Source organism: Tiliqua scincoides, chromosome 2 (genome assembly GCF_035046505.1).
Source record: "Tiliqua scincoides isolate rTilSci1 chromosome 2, rTilSci1.hap2, whole genome shotgun sequence".
Lineage (NCBI taxonomy): Eukaryota > Metazoa > Chordata > Lepidosauria > Squamata > Scincidae > Tiliqua > Tiliqua scincoides.
In genome coordinates, this window is record NC_089822.1 from 84,489,373 (window position 1) to 84,501,331 (window position 11,959).

Consider the following 11,959-nt stretch of genomic DNA (forward strand, 5'->3'; position numbering starts at 1 on the left):
TATTCTAGAAGTGGTTTGGGGAGATTCATGCAGAGGGGTTGAAAAACCCCTCTTTCCCACTCTTCAGAATATAATAATAATAATAATAATAATAATAATAATAATAATAATAATAATAATATACAGTATTTATATGCCGCCTTTCTTGGTCTTTATTCAAGACTTTATTCAAGGCGGTTTACATAGGCAGGCTTATTAAATCCACGCAGGGATTTTTACAAATTGAAAGAAGGTTCTCTCTTTCAAGAACCACCACATTCGAGCTGTTACACTCCGATCTGGTTTAACATTCTGGCCTCCATCCTCCCACGCTCCGAGCAGATGGAACAGCTCAGCTGCAGCTTGTCAGCTGCTTCAAGGTCGCACGGTGCCGGTGGCCTCGAACTGGCGACCTTGTGGATGTTAATCTTCAGGCAAATGGAGGCTCTACCCTCTAGACCAGACCTCCTGCCCACTCCCTTCTTTATCCAGCTATAAAATAGCCCACACCTAACTCTTCAAGATTATACAGCAGGGTATTTGCCCCTTCTCCAAAACACTCCCCCCCCCCCAGACAGCATAAATGCCACTAGAAGAATCCTGTTCCAGGCAGAACAACAAGAACAACAACAACAGGTATTTATATGCCGCCTTTCTTGGTCTTTATTCAAGACTTTATTCAAGGCGGTTTACATAGGCAGGCTTATTAAATCCACGCAGGGATTTTTACAAATTGAAAGAAGGTTCTCTCTTTCAAGAACCACCACATTCGAGCTGTTACACTCCGATCTGGTTTCACATTCTGGCCTCCATCCTCCCACGCTCAGAGCAGATGGAAATAGCTCGGCTTCAGCTTGTCAGCTGCTCCAAGGTCGCATGGTGCCGGTGGCCTCGAACTGGCGACCTTGTGGATGTTATCCTCAGGCAGACGGAGGCTCTACCCTCTAGACCAGACCTCCTGCCCCTTAGTGCTTCTAAGAACGGAACAGAAGCACTCCTCCTCAAGCCTGGAGATGCACTATTACATTTTGTTGCAGATCCCACTTGTTGAATCTCCAAAGTATTCTCACTCTGCACTCTCTTGCCAGCCAAGAGTTCTCAGTCAGACCTGTCCTTAGGTCGTAATGCTCTCATTTCTCTCTTTGTTCTCCTTCCTGTCACCAAAATACTTTTTCCCAATTTCAGGGTGAGTGTATTCAACATTTTCATTGGATCATCTTTTCCTCCTTAAGCTGATTTGGACAACATTTTCAGCCTCCAACTGACCCCACACAGGAAAGGACATGGGCATTCCCACATCTACATCCTAGCCCCTCCCCTCCCCTCCTCATCTGAGTTAATTCCTTTATCCTTAAAAGTAAGTTTAAGGGCGCAATCCTAACCCGCTTTCCAGCACTGGCATAAGGGCGATGCAACTCCGAGGTAAGGGAACAAACATTGCCTTACCTTGATGGGGCCTCCATGACCGCTCCCCAACTGCAGGATGCAGCACATGCCCTACTGGTACAGCTATGTCAGTGCTGGAAAGTTGGTTAGGATTGTGCCCTAAGAGTCCATGTAGAGGGTGGTTTTGACTAACTCTTCCCCAAACACACAAACAAAGGCACTCACACCAAAGCCATGGGAGGGGATAGGGGATGCAAGCACTGGGAGCGCATGGCCTTTACCACATGAGGCCAGTTTGGAGTTAAAAGGATTGTCCAAACCAGACCTCTGTTTCCTTTGCCCTTTTCCACAGACCTCTTAATTCCACCCAGTCTTCTTTCAGTTCCTGTTGCCCCAGGGGAAGCTAATCAATGAACTGGAAAAGAGTTAACTACACATTATGTGTGCAGCCTACAGATTACTCCCAGAACCACTGAGGATACATAATAACAAGCTGTGTTCTCCGAAAATTCACAAGATGGCAAAGAGCCATACCTTTATTTTCTAATGGTGCAAGGACGAGATTCTGCACCAGATGTTTTCAAGGGAGGTTCTGGACTGCCCAAAATAAAGTGAAGTGAAGGGCTAACTCCAGCATCCAAATTATGGTGGCCTGTCAGGTTTAGGTCAAATATTTCCTTGCCAAACCCACTCCTTCCGCATAGAGCACACCCTGTTGAAAGAGGACTACTTCCTGCCAGCACCTTCTCTGTCCTAACCATCACTGCCTTCAGCTCAGTGCCTTGCATGTGGCTGCAGTAGAAACACAGTTACATGTCTGAAAACCTCAGCAGCCTTTGGCTCTTTGATCTTGAAACAGCGGGCTGTGCTTGAGAAAGGAATACGCTAACCACCTGCAGTATTCCCATGTCGCCCACAAAATGAGTAGAATTTAGTTTACCCACGGAAAGATTAACAAATGACTTGATCACAGCCTGTAAATACAGAAAGGAAATTCCTGACTGCTGAGATCCCTTAATCTAGCACAGCGATTCTCAACAGCATGAGGCTGGATTCCCTAAGGACTGAGGTATTCAATCTGTGCTTCCCGCCTCCCTAGTGAGGCGTGGCTAGCCTCCAGGGGTGTTGCCAGGCATCTGGGGAGAAAAGCTGCTCTGCTCAGCTGCATGTGCTGCCTGCTGACTTGCTGCTTTTCTGCAGCTGTGGTGGGTGGGGCAGCGTGAGGCTGGGAAGGCATGTGAAACATGGTGGAGGAGGTGGGAGAGAAGGCTGGCAGGGCAGGCAGGCAGGGGTGCTGCATCTCATCATGGAGCTCTCTCCATGTGCAACCTCGCCCCAAGGACTACATATCCCAGTGTGCCCCTCACCCTGGGCATCCTGGGATTGCTCAAGGCTGGAGCAGAGAAGAGTGCAGAGGTGCTGCATCTCATCAGCACAGGGAGCGCTCCTGGCAGGCTTCAAAGTAAGTACAGGCAGTGCAGCTCTTTCCTCTGCTTGGGAAGGAAGGAGCCAGCCTGCTCCTAGTGGGGGGAGGGTGTGCAAATGCCCCAGCCTGCATCCCTCTGTCTTGCCTGGGGGGAACAGGGGTGGCATCTGCATGTTGGGTGTATGTGTGTGAGCATACCCCATCTACTTTGGGGTGAGTTGTAATCTTGCTGGGTGTGGTTGCAATCCTTTCCACACTTTCCTGGGAGCAAACCCCACTGACTCAAATGGGGCTTACTTCTGAGTAGACCTACATAGGCTTGGGGTCTGTGTCAGCTTAACCAAGGATCCTCACCTTTCTCTTTTTCCTCCCCCTTCAAAAAAGAAGAAAAGCCACTCTTGATGGCTTTGTCTCCAAAAATTGATTAAAAATAAAAAATCCCCATTCCTTTTCAGCCATTCCCCTTTTTCCTCCTGCCTCCTTTTTTTTTTTTTTGGGGGGGGGGGTGGTACTCTGTTGGCTACTATTGTAAGACAAAAGGCACAATCCTAGCTAGGTCTACTCAGAAATAAGTCCTATTGTGTTCAATGGAACTTACTCCCAGGAAAGTGGGGTTAGGATTCCAGCCAAACTGTCTCTAGGTCTCAGTTTGCATCCATTTGCAATTAGCAGATACACACAAAACAAAGTCTTCCCCTCCTGCAAATTCATCACTTCCTCCCTCCCTTTCCAAAACCCTCCAGGTGTGCTGTTAACAAACTCAGGGCACAAGCCTAACCAGGTCTACTCAGAAGTAAGTCCTATTCTGTTCAATGGGGCTTACTCTCAGGTAAGTGTGGTTAGGATTGCAGTCTCAGAGTGCTGGCAGCCTTGTTTCTAGTGTATAATTATAACAACTTCTTCCCCATTTTGGGGGTAACTGAGGTGAGGTGTTGTAATGGGGGGCCGTGGCCAATGGCTACAAGGATCAGGGGAGGCGCGAGCCCGAAAAGTTCGAGAACCACTGCCTAAGGACATGCAGTTTGCACAAGTGTGGCTCTGAGGCCTGTTCAGGGTTCCCCAGTGCATGCACACGGATGCATAAGGATGCATCACATCAGTCACACTTTATGTGTTTTTTTGCCAGTGTTACACTGGTGTTCTGAAGGGGAACACAACAGTTGTACAATTCACAAAGCGGCTCTCAAACCCTTTGCAAGCCCAGAGTTTTTGTACGCATGCATGATTGTGCTCTGTCTAACTATGAGTGGAGTGATCCTCACCACTGCTTCCAAACACATTTAGTGTCTGTTTCCCTTATCCTCTTTGTTTGCATTACCTGGTGCTGCAGGGATACAGTAGGACATACTCGTATCTTTCAAAAACAATTTGTTTTTCTGAGGCCTCTTCCTGGGGTTTTGTGCAGGCACAAACCCTTCACTTTTTCTTTCAAGTAAGAATGGGTGCTACCAGGCAGGCAGGCTTTAGCAGGATCAGGAACTGTAGGCGGGAGAGGTCACCTTTAACAAGCAGGCCTGAAAAAATAGGCATGTCTTTTAGATGGAGACCCTCTTGTCTAATCAGTTACAATCATGCTTCTGTCCCAAGCAGATACCAGTCCACATGCCCCAAACTATTAATGCTGTCTAGCAAGATGAAATAGCCTCCAGAGAAGAAGAAGCTGGCAGAGTATCATGTATTGATGCTTTGTTCTTAGGCTTCATTTTTGTCCTGGAACAGGCACAGAACATGCCCTTTTAAAGCTACTGGAAGAGGAAAGATTGCTATCTCATGAAGACACTATGGGGATTTAACAGGGCAAACCAGGCAGCTGCTTATTATTCATACTACAAATAATTTATAACGTACAATCTTTCAGCACATAAATAGTTCCTCTGGAACCTCTTGCAAAACATGAACCAACTTAGAGTGAACAACTCAAACATTATAAATGACTAGCAAAATTATCCACCAAACATTTGGAATGCATATAGAGTGACTTTGTTGGTTGTTGCTTCCCTTTATATGCCCATATTCAGAGCGCATGGAGTTTTATGTATGCCCACGAAGCAGGCTTTGAACCTTTCAGTAGTGGAAAGTTTCTTGGTCTCTATATATGCAAATAGATTTGAGAAGATTTGTGTTTAAAACTGTGGAACAGAGTCATGCCCCCTTCTGCAGGATGCAGCAGTAGCCTTTCTGGTGTGGCTACATCGCGGAAGGGAGGTGAGAAAAGGATTGGGTTCAAACACACTTACAGTTCTCTAAAACAGGGCAAGCGATAACGATACCCAGAGAGAAAGAGACATTTGAGATACTCTCTTCCATTTGAAAAGTTACAGATTCCCCAAACTCATTGTTACCTTTCCCTCTCTCTTACATTTCTAGGAGTACCACTGAAAGTAGCAAAATGGTTTAAGAAGAGGTGACAAACAGACCGGATCACAATATAGGAAGATTTCATTAAAAATTGTTGATGTTTCATTCTGGTTCAGACTGGTCAAGTCTAGAGACCAAATGATAAAGCCAAGTCAAATATCAGTGTCAGTAAAAAGCTTACACAAAAAAGAACTTGAAAAGCAGACTGGATTTTTCCATCACGGCACAAGATAAAAACAGGCCTCTCTTTAAATCAGTGCAGATGGACACTGAAGGCATGGAGATGGTTATCATACTAATCAATACAAAACAAGAAGAAAGAGGCATCAACAACTTCCTTCCAGTTACTAACTCCACAACTACAGCCACGGATATACTAACAGTACTTATTTTACTTATACTATAATTGCCAGAAATAGTCTCCTAACAAATCCATCCATGAATAAACCAAAAAAGCATAAACATTTCATATACCAGTTGTTCTGGACATCAGTCTTTCTCCTGCTCATACCACGATTCATGATGACTAAAAAGATATATGGCTTCTTGAGACCCTATTCAACTGAGTTGGTGTTGTTTAGTGAATTTAGCTACTTTCTGTGAACCCAGAAAAATTGTTGGATCTTAAAGTGTCGAAACACAATAGCTGCCATGTTGTAGCATAGAAACACCACAGGCCACTTAAATACACCACAGCTACACGCATTCCTTATTTCTGTAGTTGCGGTCCAACTCTTGAAGACATAGGCCAATGTGATTATAACAGTAAACTCTGACACAACTCCACACAGGTTAAAAAAGACAGTAATCAAAATTTTAGAACTTTTGCAGATGCAACATTCAGCAAGTTCTAAGAGGAACCTGTGCCTAGTATGGGATTCTTAGACACAAGTGTAAACTTACCTACACTGGTAGGGAATATGTCCTCATTGTTGATTTGCACCTCAATCCAGTCCATCAAAAGATTCATATACTGGGGTGCTGGCAGTGCCGTAGGTTTCTTGTACTTCAGATCATCCTGCCACCTGTACTCATATTTTGGACCACCTGACATCACGGGGCAGGTTCTCTCTGTGCAGAACTCACAGATAGTTCCATAGATCAGATTGATCCTATTGAAAAAGTCAACCACGTGAACAGCTACCCAGTCATTTAGATCTTCTCCACTGGGCAACTGCACAGCTGCTTTTAGATCCACCCCAGAGTTGAGAGAGGCTTGTGCTCGTTTGTGGAGCTCAAACCTCTGAGTTCCAGGTTCAAATTTCCTCTTGGGGCGGAATGTCTTGTCTTTATTAAAAACTTGCTTTAGTGCAATGGACATTTCTTGTAGCTTGCACTTTTCCAACAACAAAGAGGCACTAGAATGATAGGATATATCCAAGGTAAGATTTCCAAAGCTGAAGTCCTTTGTCCACTAGCTCTTCATGCTGAAAGCTCTTCTAGGAAAGTTTATGTTCCTGAAGGTTCAAAGAAGAAAAAATGTATGTTAGTGCTAAACACCTGCTAATCTGCAGAGTTTGTTTTACATTTAACATCAGCTCTAAAAGCAGCTCATGTGCTGTTACTTAATAGGTGGTGCTGGAGACATACCAGCCAAAGAGCTTCTACAATTATCCTACCAAATTTTGACCTCTTTCCCTTTCCTCTTCCCCCTCAGCGGCCATCAGGGCTACTAGCACCTCATGCTACCTTTCCACAATTAAAGGGAAAGGGCACACATGTAAAAAAAGAAGGAAACCCATTTTAAAACATTATACCTACAATATCTTTAAAAGACTAAGAGCCCAATCCTATCCAATTTTCCAGTGCTGGTGCAGTTGTGCCAGTAGGGTGTGCTCTGCATCCTGTGGTGGAGGGGCAGTCACTGGGGCTTTCTTAAGGTTTAGGTATATGTGTTCCCTTACCACAGGGCTGCATTGTGGCTATACCGGAGCTGGAAAGTTGGATAAGATTGGGCCCTAAAACGTCAGCAGGAGAGTTAAAGAAACAGAGCAGAAACAGAAAAATAGGACAGAAATGGTGCCAATTCCGATCACAATTCTCCAGAATAAGAGCTACTTAGGCCTAATTTTGAGAATATAATCCTGCTGTGTCTAGGCTGGTGAGCAGTCTCACTCCAGATGGGAGGTAGGAGTCCACATGACTGAATTGACCTCTATATGCAAACTCCCTCCATACAGAAGAAAATGTTTCTAGCCTTCTCCCTGACATGTAGCTTTCTTTGTACAGTGAGGATTTGTTTTGGTATAAAAGCATTCAATCATGTGAACTCCCACCTGCAGTCTGAAATAGTATAATCCAGACGCTGGTTTGCATTTTCAGTGAGAAATAGGCCTTACTGTCTGAAAGAGTTAGTGGCAGATACCTTGGGAAGCCCAAAGTAAAGGTGCCAACCAAAAAGGCCTTGACCCTTATAGCCTTTAACCTAGTCTTAAAAAGCAGAGGTTCAAAATGAAGGTCTCATCAGAGACACTCAGGATACAGATAGGTTCATATGGCATCAGGGATTTCCTCAAATACCCTTTATAACACATCAATACACTATATAGATTTGCTATATGATTTGTGTATCCTGAGTCCCGGCAATATTGTAAGTTCACTGCCAACTTGGTTGGCAGACACTGGCAGCTACCAGGAGGAACAGACGTGACTGCCCCAGATCACCAGTTTAAACTGAGCCCTACAGATCCAAGGTGTTCTAAAGGATTGTTGTAAGCCACGTAATTCTGATGTCTCATCTTTTTCTTTGACAAGATGCTCCAGGAACAAACATGAGTGGTACTGAGTAAGACTTTGTTTCGTTTTGGGAGGCTTCCAACAGTTTGTTTGAGAATACCATTCAAGAATGCCTGGCCTAAGTCAACAGAAACTCTCCTTGAATAAAATATATAGGGTCAGTTATTACTACATAGAAACTCTGCCACCTGATTTTTATTTCCTTGAGTAAGAAACACTTGTAAGGTTGGACCACTTGCTATTCCCATTTTTATATTCTGCTGTTCCCATTGTGACATATTTAACTAAACAATCATAAACCAGCACTGATTTCTTTAAGCCGTTCCTTCCAATTTTGAACAAACACTGCTTTTAAAAAAAAATCCTGCTGTTCAATTGTTTTAAAATAAATCATTACGGTATGCAAATTTTAGTAAAGAATCAGGCAAACAATGAAAGCAAAATTCTTCAGATATCTTTTGCTTCCAATCTGACAAAAGGAGGTGGAATGGGGGAAAGGGGAGAGTGGAAGGAGGGAGTCAGGTGTCGCTGGTTTTCAGACAAGATAAGAAATGAATATACAGCTTAAGAAACAAGAGGCCAGGTGTGTTATGCTGTCTATATACAGATGGACTGTGGCTATAAAAATATAAAAGATAAAAATAAGCTAGGAATTTTCCCTTTACTGCTGCATACTGATGAGTTACATTCAGTAGGTCTAGCACCCAACATCACTTTCTGAAACCAGAATACTTCTGTACCGATTGATAGTGTGGGCCCACCAGCTGCCACCAACTCTTCTTTTTCCTTTACAAGTTAGATGGTGCTATAGGTTAACATTTTGACAACATCAATTTTTCAGAGTCATGACACTTTTGTTTCTGAACTCAAAAATGTTTGGTGAACTCACCTATGTATGGGACTAATTGAATTTACACAGACTGAGGATCAACGTATTTCCATTGATCCTGCTGCACTCATGGCTCTCAAAAATAGCTTTCCCAGAAGATACAACTCATAGCCAGGTAAGTAACAGGGCTAATTCCAGATTTGGGGGACTCTTGGTCACATGCCCTAAGGCAGAAGTGGCCAACTTTTCAACTTTAGAGCTTTAGGACCTTTAATCATTGTTAAATGACAAGTTCTACCAGCTGAAATTCCTTCTTCTACACAACTGCTAAAGGCCCAGGAGCCCCAAAGTTGAAAGATTGGTCACCCATTCCCTAAATGCACATCCTCCTTATTCTTCAGTGCCAGCAACAGAAGTGACGGAGCTTGCCGATAAATGGTGCTAAAACAAGTTCAATTGGTTAAAACCAAAGTAGATTTTAAGAGCTCTAAAAGGATCTCTCCAGACTAGTGAACGGGCAACCAAATAGCAAATGCAGTTTAATGTCCACAAGTGTAAAGTGATGCACCTGGGGCAAAAAATACACCAGTGAGGTCCGAGCTGTCTGTGACAAACCAGGAAAATGAGCTTGGGGTTGTGGTAGGTAGCTCAATGGAAGCGTCAACTCAATGCAATGATGGACTAGAAAAGTGCCTGGCGTGATCCAGCAGGACTTTTCTAATGCCATTAAGAGCCCTCCTTTGTATCAGCTACAAATCTCATCCTGATCATCCCCAGACAAGCTATTTACTAAGAAAAAAAGAAACAGTGGATGAATTATGGAAGAATGAAATCCAAATGCCCCAATCCTCCCAGTTTAACCATATCGTGCTTCCTGTAGACTTCTGAGAACAAATAGCTCAGGTTCCCAAAGCTACCCTCCATGCAAACTCCTTGAAACTCTCATTCCACAGTCCAGAGGAGAGAACCTGACAACTCTTTCCAAGAAAATTAATGCATTCCCAAGCTTTGTGTGGCATTTAATGTCACACAAAATTTGACAGTTCATGTACGATCCTGGCCAGGGCTGTCTGGCCTCATGGTTACTCTGCAAACATGGAATGAACACACTGCCAGCCATTATGTGTTTTAGGGATAGGTGTCAACAGCAGGCAAAGTTGTTCTTCAAGGAAAGTTGCTCCAATCAAAAGGTTGAAAAAATCCTGGATTAGAAATATCTTAATGTCTTTTAACAATGTATGCAACAAAAAGCACAATCCTATGCATGTCTATTCAGAAGTCAATGAGGTTTACTTCCAGGTAAGCGTGGATAGGATTGCAGCCTCAATTCCAGTATGGTGAAAATGGTGAATGAGAAATCCTCCAATGAGAAAACACAGTCTCACCATTTCTCTCTCATTCCCCTGCACAGAAAAGGATTTCTATGAAAGGAAAACCAAAGAAACAACAAAATCCCTACAACAACAAAAACCACTATCATCTGACTTTCATGGGATTCTGTGGTAAACCAAACCCTCTGAGATCATTCCCAAACTTTCTGCTATGATCTAGCAGTTTCTCAACTCCAGAAGCACAGAGAGAACTTTTCTTCCGAAATGCCATGTTTATCGCCACCCCTTCTGTTGCCTATACTTAGGGTTCAACCATTCTTTTGATCTCACCCTGTAATTCATGGAACAAAAGGAGCACTTGAGAAAGTCATTGTACTCCAAGCCAAATTCCAGATATCCTGCATTAAGTTATCAGATAAAGATCAACACACACATCAAATCTGATTTCTGACCCAAACCATTTCACCATCAGTAGAATTAGCTACATCCATGCCAGATTAACCATGCTCCCCTAAAAATGAAAAGGGGAATAAAGATACAAAAATCACCCTCAGTTTTTTTTTTGGGGGGGGGGGCACAGTTATACTTGCAGAGCCACATGTCTGGAGTCAAGCAGGTACACATCATTTCCTAGACAAACAGAGTGCCCCCAAGAGCTATTCAAACTACTTCCACCACTTTTGACGGCACTGCCCAGGTCAGACATGCAACTTCCCGAGGAAGTCAGAGACACAGTACCCCTTACACAGTTCAGTCATGGATCAGAAGTAACAACTGAGGAAAACAAGCCACCTATCAGTCCAGAAGTGGCACCCACTGAAACTAAGAGGTGCATCAGTCCTACTGAAATTAAAGGGACTTGAGCACAAGTTAACAGGACATGCATGGATTATAATGTAGTAACCCAAGTCAAATCTCCCATACAAAGGGAATTCTGGGTCTGATCATTAGGACGTTTTTTCTCTTCAATAGGCTGGCTGTACATAAGCAAAACTATCTCAGGTTTTAATCTAATCTTCTCTTACAAAAATTAGCCATTATGTGCTCCTTTATTTTGTACCGTTGCCCATTTGTACACTAGGTACAATGGGAAACCAAATCCCTTTAGTGGGCTGCATGAAGCAAAAACTTATTATAGCTTACCAGTGTAAATAATCCTGCATGTTTTTCTGTTACCATTACTACACATTGTGCTGCTGACCGAACACTGGCATTTTCGTTGTGTCTCTAAGTTCATCCAAGATCAGAAAACACTCACTGTTGTAGTGAATATACTAGCAAAAGCAGCAATTATGCCAAGCTGAGGCGGCTATGAAACAATCTGTGCCATTATCCAAACAAAGCCTGCACGACCTGGCATCGCCTTCCACCAGTAATAAAATACTACCATTGTGATGACACGTGCATCCTTTGTGGAGCCGCTTATGTCAATTTTCAGAAGGATAAATTAATCCATTTGTACTGGATTTGGTTCGTAGCCTTGTTCCTGTTCCAATTACTGAAGCTGGAACAGATCTGCTGCTGGAAAATTCAGCCAACAACCCCCTTTTGTCTCCAGAAATCTATTTCATACAAATGTTTCATTCTTGAGGCATGCTGAGTTCACATTTCTGCCATTTAAAACGAGGCAAGACTGCTGATATTTCTCAGCCCTTCAAACTTGAAAGAATACGGATAGCAGATGAAAAGAGAGGAATGTACCACACTAGCACAGACATCTCTTAACACATAGTATAAAGATGTCTAGGATACATGATGCTTACACATATATATTCAACAGAGACATATATCAACCCTAAAAAAGAGGAAGGTTAGGAAGTTCAATCTAAGCCAGTGTTTCTCAACCAGTGGTACAGGTACCACCAGTGGTACTTGAGGTGGTGACTGGTGGTACTCGTAGGACCCGTGAAACCT

General features: G+C 43.3%; 1 protein-coding gene across 1 annotated transcript in view; it reads right to left on the bottom strand.

The window, feature by feature from the left end:
- The window catches only part of MOB3B (MOB kinase activator 3B), a 56,108-nt gene extending 49,638 nt beyond the window's left edge, over positions 1-6,470 (bottom strand). Inside the window, exon 1 of the mRNA XM_066612601.1 lies at positions 6,053-6,470. Within this exon, the coding sequence (XP_066468698.1) occupies positions 6,053-6,470 (418 nt within the window). The remainder of the gene's footprint in view (positions 1-6,052) is intronic.
- Positions 6,471-11,959: the final 5,489 nt, after the last annotated feature.